Raw genomic sequence first — 22,439 nt, forward strand, 5'->3', positions numbered from 1 at the left:
TGATGTGCTCTGTATGATGGCGGCTTTTCTGTGTCTCCGGGGGTCTTTGTGGGGGTGATGTGCTGTGTATGATGGCGGCTTTTCTGTGTCTCCGGGGGTCTTTGTGGGGGTGATGTGCTCTGTATGATGGCGGCTTTTCTCTTTTTCAGTGCGATGCTGAGAGCAGCTCGGAGGAGCAGGTACGAGCCGGGGGTCACCAGCGGCTGCGTCCTCCTCTGTTGGGGTCTGTGCTCTTCATGGTTGTCTTCTCTTTTTCTGCAGGTTCGCAGTGATGACCTGGCCGTGTCCTTCACTATTTCTACAAGTACAGGTGTGATCCCCCCGCATTGCTGCCACTGATGGGGGCAGGTGTGATCCCCCCGCATTGCTGCCACTGATGGGGGCAGGTGTGATCCCCCCGCATTGCTACCACTGATGGGGGCAGGTGTGATCCCTCCGCATTGCTGCCACTGATGGGGGCAGGTGTGATCCCCCCGCATTGCTGCCACTGATGGGGGCAGGTGTGATTCCCCCGCATTGCTACCACTGATGGGGGCAGGTGTGATCCCCCCGCATTGCTGCCACTGATGGGGGCAGGTGTGATCCCCCCGCATTGCTGCCACTGATGGGGGCAGGTGTGATCCCTCCGCATTGCTGCCACTGATGGGGGCAGGTGTGATCCCCCCGCATTGCTGCCACTGATGGGGGCAGGTGTGATTTCCCCCGCATTGCTACCACTGATGGGGGCAGGTGTGATCCCCCCGCATTGCTGCCACTGATGGGGGCAGGTGTGATTCCCCCCGCATTGCTGCCACTGATGGGGGCAGGTGTGATCCCACCGCATTGCTGCCACTGATGGGGGCAGGTGTGATCCCACCGCATTGCTGCCACTGATGGGGGCAGGTGTGATCCCCCCGCATTGCTGCCACTGATGGGGGCAGGTGTGATCCCACCGCATTGCTGCCACTGATGGGGGCAGGTGTGATCCCCCCGCATTGCTGCCACTGATGGGGGCAGGTGTGATCCCCCCGCATTGCTGCCACTGATGGGGGCAGGTGTGATCCCCCCGCATTGCTGCCACTGACGGGGGCGTGGCCAGAGGGAGGTGGCGCCCCCTATCTGTGGAGGTTTCAGCTACTTCTACAGGACCTGTCACTCGGCTCATTTTGACACTTTCTTCCGTTTTGTGCTGCATCGTGCCATTGCACAGATATTGCTATTTTTGGGGGGCTGTGCGCCTCCCTCCCTCCCAGACGCAGCCAATCACAACTGGACAGCAGATCTAACCGTGTCTGATATTGTCAAGCTGTGATTGGCTGCATCTAGGAGGGAGGGGTGACAGCGCTTATAAAGGACACACACGCCCAGCTGCAGCGGAGGCAGAGATTTCACATACTGCCCTTCCAGTAGCAATATCTGCAATAGCCGCGCAGCACCAAACCCACCAAACAGTCAGGGATTTTTACAAGGGATCGTGATTTGAGCAAATGACAGGTGGTCTTTCATGGCGGCTGCATTAGCTGGAGGTCTCGTTGGCACCATGGCAGGATCTGAAGGTCTGCTTTTTAAATTTGCATTTCTCCTTTCTTTGTAGGTATTGAATGGGAAATGGTCAGGAGCACAAGGTGCTGTGAGGTTCGGGGGGTTCTATAGTTATACAAAACATCACTCCCCAGTGTCCTTAGAAGCAATGCTCACCCAGAAGGTGCCCATCCAAAGCTCCTCAGTGTTGGGTTCATGGCCTCGTCCTCTGGGGGCGCTCGCCTGTCCTCTGGGGGGCGCTCGCCTGTCCTCTAGGGGACGCTCGCCTGTCTTTGGGGAAGGGGTGTGCCTGTCCTCGGGAGATGCTTGCCTGTCCTCAGGGGGGTGCTCGCCTGTCTTCGGGGTGGTGCTCGCCTGTCCTCGGGGATGCATGTCGCCTGTCCTCGGGGGGTGCTCGCCTGTCTTCGGGGTGATGCATGCCTATCTTCGGGGGATGCTTGCCTATCCTCGGGGGGGGCGGGGTGCTCGCCTGTCTTCGGGGTGGTGCTCGCCTGTCCTCGGGGGTGCATGTCTTTCCTCGGGGGCGGTGCTCGCGCCTGTCCTCGGGGGCAGTGCTCGCCTGCCCTCGGGGGGCGCTCGCCTGCCCTCAGGGGGCGCTCGCCAGTGTCCGGCATTTGTTTGACGAGGCGTTTTGATGTGCCTGGTTCCATGAGGAATCTGTAACTGTAATGTCGGGAGGAGGAACTAGAAGACTGACAGCTCTGGTTTATTGATCCAGAGAATGGTGGAGATTGAGGGAGGACAAGCAGGTGTGAAGCCGGTCTGTCTGGCTGCACATGGTGCCCGAGCGCCAGTGCTTGGTTTGGACAGTCCTTCTCTGTGTAAGGATTCAGCTTGTCAGTGCCCGTCCCCACTCACCAAACCTGTTCCAAAATAAAAAGGGCAGTAGATTGAAGGCAGATGAGACCAGTAATCTCCCTCGGGACAGTACCATGTCGCACTTCATCATGTATTACTTGCACATATATAGCTTTTATTTCAGTTTTGCCTTTTTAGCGACTGCTTTTTTTCCTTCCTGCAGCTTCATCTCCCTTTTCTGGAGGTCGGTTAAAATTGACAGTTCTTTCCCAAATTTCTGGTTTGGGGAGAAGTTGTGAGAAGAGTCAGGAGCCGGAGATGGAGTATGTTTCACCCCCACGAGCTCCGACACCTGTTGCCATATCACAGAATGTCCCCAGTGCACCCCCTAAGGTGGAGCCCGTGCTTGTCCAGCCGCCGCCATCTCCAAGTGTGGCCCCCGGGGCCAGTAGGTGAGAGGCTGCTGAGGCTTCGGGATGACTCCCTGTATGCAGGAGGTCTGAGCACTTACATGCTTTTCTTTCTTCTGTTCCACCAGGACCACTGTCCGCAAGTCTACGCCTGCGCCAGCTCCAATCCCACCTCTGTGTCAGAGGGCTACAACTCCATCACTTTCTCTTCCTGTCCGCACTGCGCCTTCCACCATGCCGTCTGCGGTGCGTCCTCCTTCCCATCAGCACATGAACCTGTTTGCCCCTGCTCAGGCCCTTCCTCCCCCGCCGCCACTTCTGCAGGTCGCTGGTCATCCACCTTCGGCTGTGTTATCCGGTGAGTGTGCCGCCTCATGTGGGCTGTAATGAGGATGTGTAAACCTGATGCTCTGGCTGTCATGAGCTCTTGTGTTTTTTTCTAGAGCATAATCTTCTTGGACAAGAAATGGGACCTCGATTTGTGTCTGGTCCGGGGAGCACAGCCGAGATTGGTGCTGCAGTCAGACCCATGTACCAGTACCACCAGCACAACCATCAGCACACTCACCAGCACACACACCAGCACTTCACACCCTACCCCCACAATGTGAGTCCACGGCCTGTGTCATATGCTCAACAAGTGTTCTGCTATCACCGACTCTCCGGGTCCCCCAGCCCCTCGCACCTATGCTGTCTCTGTTCTAGTGCTGCATCCTGGGCTCTGTAGTTTGGGGGCAGTTTGTGCTCTGTCCTGGGTTCTTTAGTTTGGGGTAGATTAGAGGCCAGGATGTAGCACATAGTTTGGGGCAAATTGTGGTGTCCTGGCCTCAGTAGTTTGGGGCAGATTGTCCTGGACTTTGTAGTTTGGGGCAGATTGTGCCACGTTCTGAGCTTGGTAGTGTGGGGCATATTGTACTGCGTCCTGGGCTCTGTAGTTTGGGGCAGATTGTGCCACGTTCTGAGCTCTGTATTGTGGGGCAGATTATACTGCATCCTGGGCTCTGTAGTTTGAGGCAGATTGTGCCACGTTCTGGGCTCTGTAGTTTGGGGAAGATTGTACTGCATCCTGGGCTTTGTAGTTTGGGGCAGATTGTACTGCGTCCTGGTCTTTGTAGTTTGGGGAAGATTGTATTGCGTCCTGGGCTCTGTAGTTTGTGGCAGATTGTACTGCGTCCTGGGCTCTGTAGTTTGAAGCAGATTATATTGCGTCCTGGGCTCTGTAGTTTGGGGCAGATTGCACTGCGTCCTGGGCTCTGTAGTTTGCGGCAGATTGTGCCACGTTCTGAGCTCTGTAGTGTGGGGAAGATTGTACTGCATCCTGGTCTTTGTAGTTTGAGGAAGATTGTACTGCGTCTTGGGCTCTGTAGTTTGGGGCAGATTGTACTGCGTCCTGGGCTCTGTAGTTTGGGGCAGATTGTACTGCGTCCTGGGCTCTGTAGTTTGGGGCAGATTGTACTACGTCCTGGGCTTTGTAGTTTGGGGAAGATTTTCCTAGGCTCTGTAGTTTGGCACAGATTGTGTTGTGCCTTATAAAAGGATAAGGCTGCACATCAAACTTAGATAATGGTATAATGCCTCAAGCATATGGAAAAACATTGGAATATACAATGAAAAATGCTACTTGCTAATTTGAACATGTGAATAATGAATTGCATACCTGCCATGAATATTAGGAAAAAGGAGATATTTAGCAATCACATTGATCAATGTAACTGAGCCCCAAGACCTCGTCAAGGTATATCTCTATATTGGGGTCCCTAGCTCTGTGACCCTAACTGTGTGTCAGCTCATTGCAATTAAAAACTGCTGTGTGTGGAGAGGGGTAACCAAGGACTTTCTTATATAGGAGATGGAAAAAACATGGCCGAAAGGGGCGCAGCTGTGTTCACATTCAGAAAAAAACTACATATAACTGAATAGGATAACTGAAGTGAGCACTAATATATATATATATTGAGTGCAAGCCAAAAAATACATACATTATAAAATACATTATAAAAGCATTATAAATTATCTAAGTTTGATGTGCAGCCTTATCCTTTTATAATGTATGTATTTTTTGGCTTGCACTCATAATATATATATATATATATTAGTGCTCACTTCAGTTATCCTATTCAGTTAAATGTAGTTTTTTTCTGAATGTGAACACAGCTCCGCCCCTTTCGGCCATGTTTTTTCCATCTCTTATATAAGAAAGTCCTTAGTTACCCCTCTCCACCCACAGCAGTTTTTAATTGCAATGAGCTGACACACAGTTAGGGTCACAGAGCTAGGGACCCCAATATAGAGATATACCTTGACGAGGTCTTGGGGCTCAGTTACATTGATCAATGCGATTGCTAAATATCTCCTTTTTCCTAATATTCATGGCAGGTATGCAATTCATTATTCACATGTTCAAATTAGCAAGTAGCATTTTTCATTGTATATTCCAATGTTTTTCCATATGCTTGAGGCATTATACTATTATCTAAGTTTGATGTGCAGCCTTATCCTTTTATAATGTATGTATTTTTTGTTTCTTCGGCGCTCTATTGGGAGACCCAGACGATTGGGTGTATAGCACTGCCTCCGGAGGCCACACAAAGCAATTACACTAAAAAGTGTAAGGCCCCTCCCCTTCTGGCTATACACCCCCAGTGGGATCACTGGCTCACCAGTTTTCTGCTTTGTGCGAAGGAGGTCAGACATCCACGCATAGCTCCACTGTTTGTAGTCAGCAGTAGCTGCTGGCTATATCGGATGGAAGAAAAGAGGGCCCATATGGAGCCCCCAGCATGCTCCCTTCTCACCCGCGGTGGTGCTTGTAAGGTTGAGGTACCTATTGCTGGTACAGAGGCTGGAGCCCACATGCTGTTTTCCTTCCACATCCCCTGGAGGGCTCTGTGGAAGTGGGATCTTGCCGGCCCCCAAGCCCTGGGGCCGGGCTCCATCCACAGACCCAGAGAACCTGCTGGATTTGGAGCGGGAGTGCCGTTCAGGGACAAGGCCCTGCAACTTTCAGGTACTCTGTGTCCCCGGCAGGCACGGACACTCTCAAGGCTTGCTGAGCGTTATAGTGCGCCGGGGACAGTAGCGCTGTGCGCTGGGGTTAGGTCACTGCAGCTTTGCTGAGTGACGTTACAGGTTGGGAACTACTGCGCCGACCGCTCCTGGAGCGGCGGCGCAGCTGCGACTTGTGGTGCGCCGGGGACTTTGCGCCGACCGCGCTTTTACGGCGGCGGCGCTTCTAACTTTAGCCCCCGGCTTCTGCGGCCTAGCGCCGCTTCGTTCCCGCCCCCACCCTGTCAATCAGGGTAGGGGAGAGACGCTGCTCAATAGGCAGCGCCGAGGGCTGGAGCTTTATTTACATGCTCCAGCCCTCTCACTAGGCACAGTGGGAAGCAGGCTTCCCGCTCTTCGTCTGTATACGCCCAGGGCCCGCCCCCCCTCTCCACAAGGACGCCGGCAGCCATTACACATGCGGTCTGGCTGGGGAAAGGCAGCAGGCTCTGGGAGACCCAGACTAAAGGGATTTCGGCGCCCACACACCCGCTCATAAGCGGGCGGTAAGCAGCACTTTAGTGCTGGCCCCACTAGTGCCTCAGTGTTATATTAGTGTACTTTTTTCTTGGTACCATATATATATATATATAGTTGCACTGTAAGGTCGCTTCTTGGCTGGACACCCTGTACTGCTCTGAGGAAGCAGCAACATGTCACCCGCAAAACGCAAGGGTGCCAAGGCACAGGCTGTGTACACTGTTTGTACTGCATGTGGGGCTGATCTACCGGCAGGCTCCAATGATCCACATTGTGTGCAATGTTCAGTCCCAGTGGCACTTCGTCAGCCAGAGCCTAATGTGGTGGTAGCCCAGGCAGAGACGCCTGTGAACCCTGCCCCGGTGACGGGGACAGACTTTGCAGTTTTTGCTGATAAAATGTCTGTGACTATGACAAAAATCCTGGAGACCTTGCAGTCCAGGCCAGTTACTCAGACCATGGACACTGCTGTGTCTATGCTCTCCGGTCCCCCTCAGTTGGAACTAATCCGTGCTCCAAGGGGGTCTCAAGCATCACAGGCTGAAGTCTCTGACTCAGATGACAGTCCCAGGCAGCCTAAGCGAGCTCGCTGGGAAAGACCCTCCACGTCATCACACTGCTCAGGGTCTCAACGAGAAGAGTCTCTCTGTGATGAGACTGAGGACGGTGATCAGGATTCTAATCCTGAGGCCCCTCTCAATCTGGATGCCCCTGATGGTGACGCCATGGTTAATGACCTTATATCGGCAATTAATAGACTGTTGGATATTTCTCCCCCAGCCCCTTCTGCAGAGGAGGCAGCTGCACAGCAGGAGAAGTTCCATTTCCTGTATCCCAAGCGTAAATTAAGTGCTTTTTTGGACCACTCTGACTTCAGAGAATCGATCCAGAAACACGACGCTCATCCAGACAAGCGTTTCTCTAAACGTTCTAAGGATACCCGTTATCCTTTTCCCTCTGAGGTGGCCAAACGCTGGACCCAGTGTCCAAAGGTGGATCCCCCAATTTCCAAGCTTGCGGCTAGATCCATAGTCGCAGTAGAGGATGGCGCTTCACTTAAAGATGCCAACGACAGACAGATGGACCTTTGGTTGAAATCTGTCTACGAAGCTATCGGCGCGTCGTTTGCTCCAGCATTCGCGGCCGTGTGGGCACTCCAAGCTATTTCAGCTGGTTTAGCACAGGTGGATGCTATCATACATCCAGCAGTACCGCAGGTGGCGTCCCTAACTTCGCAAATGTCTGCGTTTGCGACCTATGCTATCAATGCTGTCCTAGAATCTACGAGCCGTACCGCTATGGCGTCCGCCAATTCCGTAGTTTTGCGCAGAGCCTTGTGGTTAAAGGACTGGAAAGCAGATGCTTGTTCCAAAAAATGTTTAACCAGCTTGCCATTATCTAGAGACAGACTGTTTGGTGAGCCATTGGCTGAAATCATAAAACAGTCCAAGGGTAAGGACTCTTCCTTACCACAGCCCAGAGCAAGTAAACCTCAACAGAAGTCGAGGTTTCGGTCCTTTCGAGGCTCGGGCAAGGCCCAATTCTCCTCGTCCAAAAGGACTCAGAAAGAACAAGGGAGCTCAGATTCCTGGCGGGCTCACTCAAGCCCCAGGAAAGCAAATGGAGGAACCGCTTCCAAAGCGGCTACCTCATGACTTTCGGCCTCCTCCCTCCGCATCTCGGTCGGTGGCAGGCTCTCCCGCTTTTGCGACATTTGGCTGTCACAGGTCAAAGACCAATAACAGACATTTTGTCTCGCGGGTACAGAATCGAGTTCAGTTCTCGACCTCCACTTCTGTTCTTCAGAACCTCCCCACACCCCAACCGAGCAGATGCCCTGCTGCAGGCGGTGGACTCTCTAAGAGCAGAAGGAGTCGTGATCCCTGTCCCCCCTCAGGAACGGGGGCGAGGATTTTACTCCAATCTCTTTGTGGTTCCAAAGAAGGACGGCTCCTTCCGTCCTGTTCTGGACCTAAAACTGCTCAACAAGCATGTGAACGCCAGGCGGTTCCGGATGGAATCCCTCCGCTCAGTCATTGCCTCAATGTCTCAAGGAGATTTCCTAGCATCAATAGACATCAAAGATGCTTATCTCCACGTGCCGATTGCTACAGAGCACCAACGCTTTCTACGCTTCGTGATAGGAGACGACCATCTTCAGTTCGTAGCTCTGCCATTTGGTCTGGCGACAGCCCCTCGGGTGTTCACCAAGATCATGGCGGCAGTGGTAGCAGTCTTGCACTCTCACGGACACTCTGTGATCCCTTACTTGGAATCTACTGGTCAAGGCACCCTCTCAAGAGGCATGCCAACTCAGCCTGAATGTTGCACTGGAGACTCTCCAGGCGTTCGGGTGGATCATCAACTTCCCAAAGTCAAATCTGTCACCGACCCAATCACTAACGTATCTTGGCATGGAGTTTCATACTCTCTCAGCGATAGTGAAGCTTCCGCTGGACAAGCAGCGGTCTCTACAGACTGGGGTGCAGGCTCTCCTTCACAGTCAGTCGCACTCCTTAAGACGCCTCATGCACTTCCTCGGGAAGATGGTGGCGGCAATAGAGGCGGTTCCGTTTGCGCAGTTTCATCTGCGTCCACTTCAATGGGACATTCTCCGCCAATGGGACGGGAAGTCAACATCCCTGGACAGGAAAGTCTCCCTTTCCCAGACGGCCAAGGACTCTCTGCAGTGGTGGCTCCTTTCCACCTCATTATCACAGGGAAGATCCTTCCTACCACCGTCCTGGGCGGTGGTCACGACAGACGCGAGTCTGTCAGGGTGGGGAGCAGTGTTTCTCCACCACAGGGCTCAGGGTACGTGGACTCAGCAGGAGTCCACCCTTCAGATCAATGTTCTGGAAATCAGAGCAGTGTATCTTGCCCTACTAGCCTTCCAACAGTGGCTGGAAGGGAAGCAGATCCGAATTCAATCGGACAACTCCACAGCGGTGGCATACATCAATCACCAAGGGGGGACACGCAGTCGGCAAGCCTTCCAGGAAGTCCGGCGGATTATGATGTGGGTGGAAGCCACGGCCTCCACCATATCCGCGGTTCACATCCCCGGCGTAGAAAACTGGGAGGCAGACTTCCTCAGTCGCCAGGGCATGGACGCAGGGGAATGGTCCCTTCACCCGGACGTGTTTCAGGAAATCTGTCGCCGATGGGGAAGGCCGGACGTCGACCTAATGGCGTCCCAGCACAACAACAAGGTCCCAACCTTCATGGCACGGTCTCGCGATCAAAGAGCTCTAGCAGCAGACGCCCTAGTGCAAGATTGGTCGCAGTTCCGGCTCCCTTATGTGTTTCCACCTCTGGCACTCTTGCCCAGAGGGCTACGCCAGATCAGATCCGACTGCAGCCGCGTCATACTCGTCGCTCCAGACTGGCCGAGGAGGGCGTGGTATCCGGATCTGTGGCATCTCACGGTCGGCCATCCGTGGGCACTACCAGACCGACCAGACTTACTGTCCCAAGGGCCTTTTTTCCATCGGAATTCTGCGGCCCTGAACCTGACTGTGTGGCCATTGAGTCCTGGATCCTAGCGTCTTCAGGCTTATCCCAAGGGGTCGTTGCCACCATGAGACAGGCTAGGAAGCCCACGTCTGCTAAGATCTACCACAGAACGTGGAGGATATTCTGATCCTGGTGCTCTGCTCAGGGAGTGTCTCCCTGGCCATTTGCATTGCCTACCTTTCTTTCTTTCCTGCAATCTGGGTTAGAAAAAGGTTTGTCGCTCGGCTCCCTTAAAGGACAAGTCTCGGCGCTATCCGTCTTTTTTCAGAAGCGTCTAGCACGACTTTCTAAGGTGCACACGTTCCTACAGGGGGTTTGCCATATCGTTCCCCCGTACAAACGGCCGTTAGATCCATGGGATCTGAACAGGGTACTAGTTGCCCTCCAGAAGCCGCCTTCGAGCCTCTGAGGGAGGTTTCACTTTCTAGACTATCACAGAAAGTGGCTTTTCTGGTAGCGATCACATCTCTTCGGAGAGTGTCTGAGCTGGCAGCACTGTCTTCCAAGGCTCCCTTACTGGTCTTCCACCAGGACAAGGTAGTGCTGCGCCCCATTCAGGAGTTTCTCCCGAAGGTGGTATCCTCTTTTCATCCTAATCAGGATATCTCTTTGCCTTCGTTTTGTCCTCATGCAGTTCATCGGTATGAGAAGGACTTACATTTGTTAGATCTGGTGAGAGCACTCAGAATCTACATTTCCCGCACGGCGCCCCTGCGCCGTTCGGATGCACTCTTTGTCCTTGTCGCTGGTAAGCGCAAAGGCTCGCAGGATTCTAAGGCTACCCTGGCTCGATGGATCAAAGAACCAATTCTTGAAGCCTACCGTTCTGCTGGGCTTCCGGTTCCATCAGGGCTGAAGGCCCATTCTACCAGAGCCGTGGGTGCGTCCTGGGCATTACGACACCAGGCTACGGCTCAACAGGTGTGCCAGGCAGCTACCTGGTCGAGTCTGCACACTTTCACCAAACATTATCAGGTGCATACCTATGCTTCGGCGGACGCCAGCCTAGGTAGAAGAGTCCTGCAGGCGGCAGTTGCCTCCCCGTAGGGGAGGGCTGTCTTGCAGCTCTAACATGAGGTATTTCTTTACCCACCCAGGGACAGCTTTTGGACGTCCCAATCGTCTGGGTCTCCCAATAGAGCGCCGAAGAAGAAGGGAATTTTGTTACTTACCGTAAATTCCTTTTCTTCTAGCTCTTATTGGGAGACCCAGCACCCGCCCTGTTGTCCTTCGGGATTTTTGGTTTGTTTGCGGGTACACATGTTGTTCATGTTGAATGGTTTTCAGTTCTCCGATGTTACTTCGGAGTGAATTTGTTTAAACCAGTTATTGGCTTTCCTCCTTCTTGCTTTTGCACTAAAACTGGTGAGCCAGTGATCCCACTGGGGGTGTATAGCCAGAAGGGGAGGGGCCTTACACTTTTTAGTGTAATTGCTTTGTGTGGCCTCCGGAGGCAGTGCTATACACCCAATCGTCTGGGTCTCCCAATAAGAGCTAGAAGAAAAGGAATTTACGGTAAGTAACAAAATTCCCTTCTTCTTCGGCGCTCCATTGGGAGACCCAGACGATTGGGTGTATAGCTACTGCCTCCGGAGGCCACACAAAGTATTACACTAAAAAGTGTAAGGCCCCTCCCCTTCTGCATATACACCCCCCGTGGATCACGGGCTGCTTCAGTTTTTTGCTTTGTGCGAAGGAGGTCAGACATCCACGCATAGCTCCACTGTTTTAGTCAGCAGCAGCTGCTGACTATGTCGGATGGAAGAAAAGAGGGCCCATACTAGGGCCCCCAGCATGCTCCCTTCTCACCCCACTTCTGTCGGGTGTTTGTTAAGGTTGAGGTACCCATTGCGGGTACGGAGGCTGGAGCCCACATGCTGTTTTCCTTCCCCATCCCCCCTCGGGGCTCTGGGTGAAGTGGGATCTTACCGGTCTCCAGGCACTGAGACCGGGCTCCATCCACAGACCCGGAGATCCTGCTGGATATGGAGCTGGGTATCGTCAGGGACAGGGCCCTGCTACATTAAGGTACTCTGTGTCCCCGTACACATCGCGCACACACACACCAGCATTGCTGGGAGTGCTAGTGCGCCGGGGACAACAGCGCGGAGCGCTTGTGCTATTATTCACTGCAGCTTAGCTGAGTGAATTTATGTGTTAGAAACTGCCGCGCCGGCCGCTGCGGGGTGTTTTACACTGTGGCGCGGCTGGGACTTGTGGTGCGCCGGGGCCTTCCGCGCTGGCCGTGCACATAGGACGGCCGCGCTTATTACTCGAGTCCCCGGCTTTGCGGCCTAGTTTTCACTTCGTTCCCGCCCCCAGCCCTGCCAGTCAGGGGAGGGGCGGGACGCTGTACAGACAGTCAGCGCCGAGAGCTGGAGTCTGCTTTGCATTCTCCAGCCCCCTTCACTGGACACAGTGGGACGCCAGTTTCCCGCTCTTGTCTGGGGCACGCCCACGGCCCGCCCCTCTTCACACAGACGCCGGCAGCCATTCCTGCACGCAGTCTGGGCTGGAGAAGGGAGACAAGCTCTGGGCAACCAGTCACAGGATTCGGGCGACCACACACCCGCCTTTGGGCGGGCGGTAAGCAGCATCTGAAGTGCTGACCCCACTAATGCCATTTGTACTTTATGCCTAGATGGCTAGACTACAGCAGCAAAAAGCAAGGGTGCTAAGGCACAGGCTTTCTAGGCTGCTTGTATTGCATGTGCTGAAGTGTTCATTTGTACTTTATGCTGGTATGCTATACACTGCACTGTACGGTCGCTATTCTTGGCTATATACTCCTAGATGGCTGGACAACAGCAGCAAAAAAGCAAGGGTGCTAAGGCACAGGCTTTCTATGCTGCTTGTACTGCATGTGCTGAAGTGTTCATTTGTACTTTCTGCTTGTATGCTATACATTGCACTGTACGGTCGCTATTCTTGGCTATATGCTTCTAGATGGCTAGACAACAGCAGCAAAATAGAAAGGGTGCCAAGGCACAGGCTTTCTATGCTGCTTGTACTGCACGTGATACTGTTCCACACGGCAGGTTCCACTGTCCCCATTGTGTGCAATGCTCCCCTGTAGCACTTGGTCAGCCGGGGTCTCTGCTAGAGGTGGCTAAAGGAACCACCTGTGAACCCTGTCCAGGGACAGGGACGGAGTTGCAGTTTCGGCTGATAGGTCTGTGACTGTGACTAACATCTTAGAGACTTTGCAGTCCAGACGGACCATGGGCAATGTTGATACGCCCTCATTTGGAACAAATCAGTGCTCCGGGGGGGTCCCATGCATCCCAGGGCGCAGGCTCTGACACGGACGACAGTCCCAGACAGTCTAAGCGAGCTCGCTGGGAGCGGCACTCGGCTTCATCACTGGTTAGGGTCCCAGCGGGACTCTCTGTATGATGAGGCAGACGTAGCTGATCAGGACTCTGATCCTGAGACCGCTCTCAATCCGGATACTCCGGATGGTGACGCCATAGTGAATGATCTTCTAGCGTCCATCAAGGGAATGTTGGATATTTCTCCCTCAGCTCCTCCGGTGGAGGAGTCAGCTTCACAGCAGGAGAAATCCCTTTTCAGTATCTCAAGCGTATATTGAGTACTTTTCTGGCCACTCTGACTTCAGAGAAGCAATCCGGAAACACCACACTTATCCAGATAAGCGTTCTCCAATCGTATTAAGGATACACGTTATCCTTTTTTCTCCCTGACGTGGTCAAGCGCTGGACCCAGTGTCCAAAGGTGGATTCCCCTATCTCCAGGCTTGCGGCTAGATCCATAGTTGCAGTGGAAGATGGGACTTCACTTAAAGATGCCATTGACAGACAGATGGTCCTCTGGTTGAATTCTGTCTATGAAGCTATCGGCGTGTCGGTTGCTCCGGCATTCGCAGCCGTATGGGCATTCCAAGCTTTTTCAGCTGGTCTTGCGCACGTGGACACTGTCACATGTACATCTGTGCCGCAGATGGCGTCCTTAACCTCGCAATGTCTGCATTGCGACTTACGCTATTAATGCTGTCCTGCACTCTACGAGCCGTACGTCAGTGGCGTCCGCCAACTCCGTGGTTTTACGCAGAGCCTTGTGGTTGAGGGAATGGAAAGCAGATTCTGCTTCCAAAAAAGTGCTTAACCAGTTTGCCGTTATCTGGTGACAGACTGTTTGGTGAGCGATTGGATGAAATCATTAAACAGTCCAAGGGTAAGGACTCTTCCTTACACCAGCCCAGATCAAACAACACCCAACAGAGGAAGGGACAGTCGAGGTTTCGGTCCTTCCCAGGCTCGGGCAGGTCCCAATTGTCCTCGTCCAAAAGGACTCAAAAAGCTCAGAGAGGCGCAGATTCCTGGCAGGCTCAATCACGCCCAAGGAAGGCAGCCGGAGGAACCGCTACCAAGGCGGTTTCCTCATGACGTTCAGCTCTCTCTCTCCGCATCCGCGGTCGGTGGCAGACTCTCCCGCTTTGGCGACATTTAGCTGCCACAGGTCAAAGACCGGTGGGTGAGAGACATTTTGTCTCACGTGTACAGGATAGAGTTCTGTTCTCGTCCTCCGACTAGATTTTCAGAACTTCCTCACCTCCCGACCGAGCCGATGCTCTTCTGCAGGCAGAAGGAGTGGTAATCCCTGTTCCTCCTCAGGAACAAGATACGGTTTTTACTCCAATCTGGTTGTGGTACCAAAAAACGACGGCTCTTCCGTTCCGTTTTGGACCTAAACCTGCTCAACAAGCACGTGAAAACCAGGCGGTTCCGGATGGAATCCCTCCGCTCCGTCATTGCCTCCATATCTCAAGGAGATTTCCTAACGTCAATAGACATCAGGATGCTTATCTCCACGTGCCGATTGCTCCAGAGCACCGGTGTTGGCTACGATTCGTTATTGAGGACGAGCATCTTCAGTTCGTAGCCCTGCCCTTCGGTCTGGCGACAGCCCCACGGCTTTTCACAAGTTCATGGCAGCAGTGGGAGTAGTCCTGCACTCTCAGGGTCACTCTGTGATCCCTTACTTGGACGATCTACTTGTCAAGGCACCCTCTCAAGAGGCATGCCAACACAGCCTGAACGTGGCGCTGGAGACTCTCCAGAGTTTCGGGTGGATCATAAACTTTTCAAAGTTAAATCTGACACCTACTCAATCGCTGACATATCTTGGCATGGAGCTTCACACTCTCTCAGCGATAGTGCAGCTCCCGCTGGACATACAGCGTTCACTACAGACGGGGGTGCAGTCTCTCCTTCAAGGCCAGTCACACCCCTTAAGACGCCTCATGCAGAGGCAGTCCTTTTCGCGCAGTTTCATCTGCGTCTACTTCTATAGGACATTCTTCGCCAATGGGATGGGAAGTCAACGTCCCTAGACAGGAACGTACCCCTTTCTCAGACGGGCAAGGACTCTCTTCAGAGGAGTCCACCCTTCAGATCAATGTTCTGGAAATCTGGGCAGGGTATCTTGCCCTGCAAGCCTTCCACCAGAGGCTGGAAGGCAAACAGATCCGAATTCAGTCGGACAACTTCGCAGCGGTGGCATACATCAACCACCAAGGCGGAACACGCAGTCGGCAAGCCTCCCAGGAAGTCCGGCGGCTTCTGATGTGGGTGGAAGACAGAGCATACACCATATCCGCAGTTCACTCCCGGGCGTAGAAAACTGGGAAGCAGACTTCCTCAGTCGCCAGGGCATGGACGCAGGGGAATGGTCTCTGCACCCGGACGGGTCTCAAGAAATCTGTAGCCGCTGGGGGAGGCCGGACGTCGACCTAATGGCGTCTCGGCACAACAACAAGGGCCCGATTTTCATGGCGCGGTCTCACGATCAAAGAGCTCTGGCGGCAGGCGCCTTAGTTCAGGATTGGTCGCAGTTCCAGCTACCCTATGTGTTTCCCCCTCTGACACTGTTGCCCAGAGGGCTACGCAAGATCAGCTCCGATTGCCGCCGCGCCATCCTCGTCGCCCCAGACTGGCCGAGGAGGTCGTGGTACCTGCATCTGTGGCATCTCACGGTCGGCCAACCGTGGGCACTACCAGACCGGCCAGACTTACTGTCCCAAGGGCCGTTTTTTCCATCTGAATTCTACAGCCCTGAACCTGACTGGTGGCTATTGAGTCCTGGATCCTAGCGTCTTCAGGATTATCTCAAGACGTCATTGTCACCATGAGACGGGCTAGGAAGCCGACGTCTGCCGAGATCCACCACAAGACGTGGAAGATATTCTTATCTTAGTGCTCTGCTCAGGGAGTGTCTCCCTGGACATTTGCATTGCCTACTTTTCCTTCCTTCCTGCAATCTGGTTTGGGAAAAGGTTTGTCGCCCGGCTCCCTTAACGGACGAGTCCCAGCGCTGTCTGTATTCTTTCAGAAGCGCATAGGGCGACTTCCTCAGGTACGCACGTTCCTACAGGGGGTTTGTCACATTGTCCCTCCGTACAAGAGGCCGTTAGACCCATGGGATCTGAACAGGATACTAATTGCTCTCCAGGAGCCGCCCTTTGAGCCTCTGAGGGATGTTTCACTTTCTCGACTTTCACAGAAAGTGGCCTTTTTGGTAGCGGTCACGTCTCTTCAGAGAGTGTCCGAGCTCGCAGCGCGGTCATCCAAAGCTCCCTTCTTGGTGTTTCACCAAGACAAGGTGTGCTGCGCCTGATTCCGGGGTTTCTCCCTAAGGTGGTATCCCCCTTTTCATCTCAGTCAGGATATCTCCTTACCTTCCTTTTGTCCTCATCCAGTTCATCGATATGAATTGGATTTGTATTTGTTGGATCTGATGAGAGCGCTCAGAATCTACATTTCCCGCACGGCGCCCCTGCGCCGCTCGGATGCACCCTTTGTACTTGTCGCTGGTCAGCGCAAAGGGTCGCAGGCTTCCAAATCCACCCTGGCTCGATGGATCAAGGAACCAATTCTTGAAGCCTACCGTTCTGCTGGGCTTCCGGTTCCATCAGGGCTGAAGGCCCATTCTACCAGAGCCGTGGGTGCGTCCTGGACATTACGGCACCAGGCTACGGCTCAGCAGGTGTGCCAGGCGGCTACCTGGGCGAGTCTGCACACCTTCACCAAGCGTTCTCAGGTGCATGCCTACGCTTAGGCGGATGCCAGCCTAAGTAGAAGAGTCCTGCAGGCGGCGGATGCCTCCATGTAGGGAAGGGCTGTTTTTACAGTCCAAAATTGAGGTATTAATTTACCCACCCAGGGACTGCTTTTGGACGTCCCAATCGTCTGGGTCTCCCAATGGAGCGCCGAAGAAGAAGGGAATTTTGTTACTTACCGTAAATTCCTTTTCTTCTAGCTCCAATTGGGAGACCCAGCACCCGCCCCTGTTCCTTCGGGATTTTTTGGTTGTTCGGGTACACATGTTGTTCATGTTGAATGGTTTCAGTTCTCCGATGTTCCTTCGGATTGAATTGTTTAACCAGTTATTGGCTTTCCTCCTTCTTGCTTTTGCACTAAAACTGAAGCAGCCCGTGATCCACGGGGGGTGTATATGCAGAAGGGGAGGGGCCTTACACTTTTTAGTGTAATACTTTGTGTGGCCTCCGGAGGCAGTAGCTATACACCCAATCGTCTGGGTCTCCCAATTGGAGCTAGAAGAAGAAGGGAATTTTGTTACTTACCGTAAATTCCTTTTCTTCTAGCTCCTATTGGGAGACCCAGACGATTGGGTGTATAGCTACTGCCTCCGGAGGCCACACAAAGCATTACACTAAAAAGTGTAAGGCCCCTCCCCTTCTGGCTATACACCCCCAGTGGGATCACTGGCTCACCAGTTTTAGTGCAAAAGCAAGAAGGAGGAAAGCCAATAACTTGGTTAAACAAATTCACTCCGAGTAACATCGGAGAACTGAAAAACCGTTCAACATGAACAACATGTGTACCCGAAAAAACCCAAAAATCCCGAAGGACAACAGGGCGGGTGCTGGGTCTCCCAATAGGAGCTAGAAGAAAAGGAATTTACGGTAAGTAACAAAATTCCCTTCTTCTTCGGCGCTCCATTGGGAGACCCAGACGATTGGGACGTCCAAAAGCTGTCCCTGGGTGGGTAAAGAAATACCTTATGTTAGAGCTGCGAAGACAGCCCTCCCCTACGGGGAGGCAACTGCCGCCTGCAAGACTCGTCTACCTAGGCTGGCGTATGCCGAAGCATAGGTATGCACCTGATAATGTTTGGTGAAAGTGTGCAGACTCGACCAGGTAGCTGCCTGGCACACCTGTTGAGCCGTAGCCTGGTGTCGCAATGCCCAGGACGCACCCACGGCTCTGGTAGAATGGGCCTTCAGCCCTGATGGAACCGGAAGCCCAGCAGAACGGTAGGCTTCAAGAATTGGTTCTTTGATCCATCGAGCCAGGGTGGCTTTGGAAGCCTGCGACCCTTTGCGCTTACCAGCGACAAGGACAAAGAGTGCATCGGAGCGGCGCAGGGGCGCCGTGCGGGAAATGTAGATTCTGAGTGCTCTCACCAGATCTAACAAATGTAAATTCTTCTCATACCGATGAACTGCATGAGGACAAAAAGAAGGCAAAGAGATATCCTGATTAAGATGAAAAGAGGATACCACCTTCGGGAGAAACTCCTGAATGGGGCGCAGCACTACCTTGTCCTGGTGGAAGACCAGGAAAGGAGCCTTGGATGACAGCGCTGCTAGCTCAGACACTCTCCGAAGAGATGTGATCGCTACCAGAAAAGCCACTTTCTGTGATAGTCTAGAAAGTGAAACCTCCCTCAGAGGCTCGAAGGGCGGCTTCTGGAGGGCAACTAGTACCCTGTTCAGATCCCATGGATCTAACGGCCGCTTGTACGGGGGTACAATATGACAAACCCCCTGCCGGAACGTGCGCACCTTAGGAAGTCGTGCTAGACGCTTTTGAAAAAAGACGGATAGCGCCGAGACTTGCCATTTAAGGGAGCCGAGCGACAAACCTTTTTCTAACCCAGATTGCAGGAAAGAAAGAAAGGTAGGCAATGCAAAAAGGCCAGGGAGACATTCCCTGAGCAGAGCACCAGGATAAGAATATGCTCCACGTTCTGTGGTAGATCTTAGCGGACGTGGGCTTCCTAGCCTGTCTCATGGTGGCAACGACCCCTTGGGATAATCCTGAAGACCCTAGGATCCAGGACTCAATGGCCACACAGTCAGGTTCAAGGCCGCAGAATTCCGATGGAAAAACGGCCCTTGGGACAGTAAGTCTGGTCGGTCTGGTAGTGCCGACGGTTGGCCGACCGTGAGATGCCACAGATCCGGATACCACGCCCTCCTTGGCCAGTCTGGGGCAACGAGTATGACGCGGCTGCAGTCGGATCTGATCTTGCGTAGCACTCTGGGCAAGAGTGCCAGAGGTGGAAACATATAAGGGAGCCGGAACTGCGACCAATCTTGCACTAAGGCGTCTGCCGCCAGAGCTCTGTGATCGCGAGACCGTGCTATGAAGGTTGGGACCTTGTTGTTGTGCCTGGACGCCATTAGGTCGACGTCCGGCCTTCCCCAGCGGCTACAGATTTCCTGAAACACGTCCGGGTGAAGGGACCATTCCCCTGCGTCCATGCCCTGGCGGCTGAGGAAGTCTGCTTCCCAGTTTTCTACGCCGGGGATGTGAACTGCGGATACGGTGGAGGCCGTGGCTTCCACCCACATCAGAATCCGCCGGACTTCCTGGAAGGCTTGCCGACTGCGTGTCCCTCCTTGGAGATTGATGTATGCCACCGCTGTGGAGTTGTCCGACTGAAGTCGGATCTGCTTTCCTTCCAGCCACTGCTGGAAGGCTAGTAGGGCAAGATACACTGCTCTGATTTCCAGAACATGGATCTGAAGGGTGGACTCCTGCTGAGTCCACGTACTCTGAGCCCTGTGGTGGAGAAAAACTGCTCCCCACCCTGACAGACTCGCGTCTGTCGTGACTACCGCCCAAGACGGTGGTAGGAAGGATCTTCCCTGTGATAATGAGGTGGGAAGAAGCCACCATTGCAGAGAGTCCTTCTGTGAAAAGGATACTTTCCTGTTCAGGGATGTTGACTTCCCGTCCCATTGGCGGAGAATGTCCCAATAAGAGGACGCAGATGAAACTGCGCAAACGGAACCGCCTCCATTGCCGCCACCAACTTCCCGAGGAAGTGCATGAGGCGTCTTAAGGAGTGCGACTGACCTTGACGGAGAGTCTGCACCCCAGTCTGTAGTGACCGCTGCTTGTCCAGCGGAAGCTTCACTAGCGCTGAGAGGGTATGAAACACCATGCCAAGATACGTTAGTGATTGGGTCGGTGACAGGTTTGACTTTGAGAAGTCGATGATCCACCCGAACGTCTGGAGAGTCTCCAGCGCAACATTCAGGCTGAGTTGGCATGCCTCTTGAGAGGGTGCCTTGACAAGTAGATCGTCCAAGTAAGGGATCACTCCCTGTGAGAGCAAGACTGCTACCACTGCCGCCATGACCTTGGTGAACACCCGTGGGGCTGTCGCCAGACCGAATGGCAGAGCTACGAACTGAAGATGGTCGTCTCCCATCACGAAACGTAGAAAACATTGGTGCTCTGTAGCAATCGGCACGTGGAGTTATTGATGCTAGGAAATATCCTTGAGACATTGAGGCAATGACGGAGCGGAGGGTTTCATCCGGAACCGCCTGGCCTCCACGTGCTTGTTGAGCAGTTTTAGGTCCAGAACGGAACGGAAAGAGCCATCCTTTTTTGGCACCACAACCAGATTGGAGGAAAACCGTGTCTTGTTCCTGAAGAGGAACAGGGATTACCACTCCTTCTGCCTGCAGAAGAGCATCGGCTCGGTGGGGACGTTCTGAAGAATCGAGTCGGAGGACGAGAACAGAACCCTGTCCTGTGCACGTGGGCACAATGTCCCTCACCCACCGGTCTGTGACCTGTGGCAGCTAAATGTCGCAAAGGCGAGCGAGTCTGCCATCAACCGCGGATGCGGAGAGATGAGAGAGCTGAGAGTCATAAGGAGACCGCCTTGGTAGCGGTTCCTCCGGCTGCCTTCCTTGGGCGTGATTGAGCCCCCGGAAACTGAGCCCCTCTGAGGCTTTTCAGCTCCTTTGGACGAGGACAATTGGGACCTGCCCGAGCTTGGGAAGGACCGAAACCTCGACTGTCCTTCCAGGACAGCATTAATAGGGTAAGTCGCAATGCAGACATTGCGAGGTTACGGACGCCCCTGCGGCACAAATGTACATATGCTCAAGACCAGCTGTGCAAGAACAGCTGAAAAGCTTAGGGTGCCCATACGGCTGTAAATGCCGGAGCAACCGACACGCCGATAGCCTCATAGACAGATTTCAACCAGAGTCCATCTGTCTGGCATCTTTAAGTGAAGTCCCATCTCCACTGCAACTATAGCTCTAGCCGCAAGCCTGGAGATTGGAGAATCCACCTTTGGACCCTGGGTCCCACGCTTGACCACGTCAGGGGAAAAGGATAACGTGTATCCTTAATACGTTTGGAGAAAACGCTTATCTGGTAAGCGTGGTGTTCCTGGACTGCTTCTCTGAAGTCAGCGTGGCCAGAAAAATACTCAATCTACGTTTGAGCTACTGAAATGGGACTTCTCCTGCTGTTTCCTCCGCTGGGGGAGCTGAGGGAGAAAGATCCAACATTCCATTGATGGACGCTATAGGATCATTCCTTATGGCGTCACCATCCGGTGTATCCGGATTGAGAGCGTTGTCAGGATCAAAGTCCTGATCAGCTACGTCTGCCTTATCATACAGAGAGCCTCCTGGGACCCCCCCCGGAGCCCGATTTTATTCCCAATGAGGGTGGCCAGGGAGCAATGATCCAGATTGCCCATGGCCTGTCCGGACTGCAAGTCTCTATCCCATTGCAACTCCATCCCTGTCCTTGGACAGGGTTGACAGGTGGTTCCTTTGGCCACGTCTAGTAGAGACCCCGGCTGACCAAGTGCTCCAGGGGAGCATTGCACACAATGGGGTTCAGTGCCGTGGAACAGTATCACATGCAGTAAAAACAGCATCGAAAGCCCGAGTTGCTTATATGCTGCTGCCGACTAGCCATCTAGGACATAGCCAAGAATGGCGACCGTACAATGCAATGTATAGCATACAAGCATAAAGTACAATGAACACTGCAGCACATGCAATACAAGCAGCATAGAAAGCCTGTGCCTTGGCACCCCTGCTTTTCTGCTGCTGTAGACTAGCCATCTAGGGGAATATAGCCCAGAATATCGACCATACAGTGCAATGTATAGCATACAAGCATAAGTACAAATGAACACTGCAACCCCTGCAATACAAGCAGCATAGAGAAAACCTGTGCCTCAGCACCCCTGCTTTTCTGCTGCGGTTGTCTAGTCATTCTAGGCGAAAATAGCCCAGACTAGCGACTGTACAGTGCAGTGTATAGCATACAAGCATAAATACACATGAACACTTCAGTACATGCAATACAAGCAGCATAGAAAGCCTGTGCCTTAGCACCCCTGCTTTCCTGCTGCTGATGTGTCGCCATCTAAGAGGGCATATAGCCAAAAATAGCGACCTATGCAGTGTAAGCATAAAAATACAAATGGACAACTGCGGTATTTAGTGGGGTCAGCACTTCAGGTGCCGCTTACCGCCCGCCTATAAGCGGGTGTGTGGTCGCCCTAGTCCTGTGCCTGGTCGCCCAGAGTCCGATCTCTCAGCTCGGACTGCAGGAATGGCTGCCGGCGTCCTTC

General features: G+C 53.4%; 1 protein-coding gene across 1 annotated transcript in view; it reads left to right on the top strand.

The window, feature by feature from the left end:
• Window positions 1–22,439, top strand: part of FBRS (fibrosin) — a 50,822-nt gene that overhangs the window by 22,925 nt on the left and 5,458 nt on the right. Inside the window, exons 5-9 of the mRNA XM_075319670.1 lie at window positions 150–179; window positions 262–310; window positions 2,543–2,771; window positions 2,858–3,087; window positions 3,173–3,336. Of these exons, the coding sequence (XP_075175785.1) occupies window positions 150–179; window positions 262–310; window positions 2,543–2,771; window positions 2,858–3,087; window positions 3,173–3,336 (702 nt within the window). The remainder of the gene's footprint in view (window positions 1–149; window positions 180–261; window positions 311–2,542; window positions 2,772–2,857; window positions 3,088–3,172; window positions 3,337–22,439) is intronic.

This window comes from Anomaloglossus baeobatrachus, chromosome 7 (assembly GCF_048569485.1).
Source record: "Anomaloglossus baeobatrachus isolate aAnoBae1 chromosome 7, aAnoBae1.hap1, whole genome shotgun sequence".
Classification (NCBI taxonomy): domain Eukaryota; kingdom Metazoa; phylum Chordata; class Amphibia; order Anura; family Aromobatidae; genus Anomaloglossus; species Anomaloglossus baeobatrachus.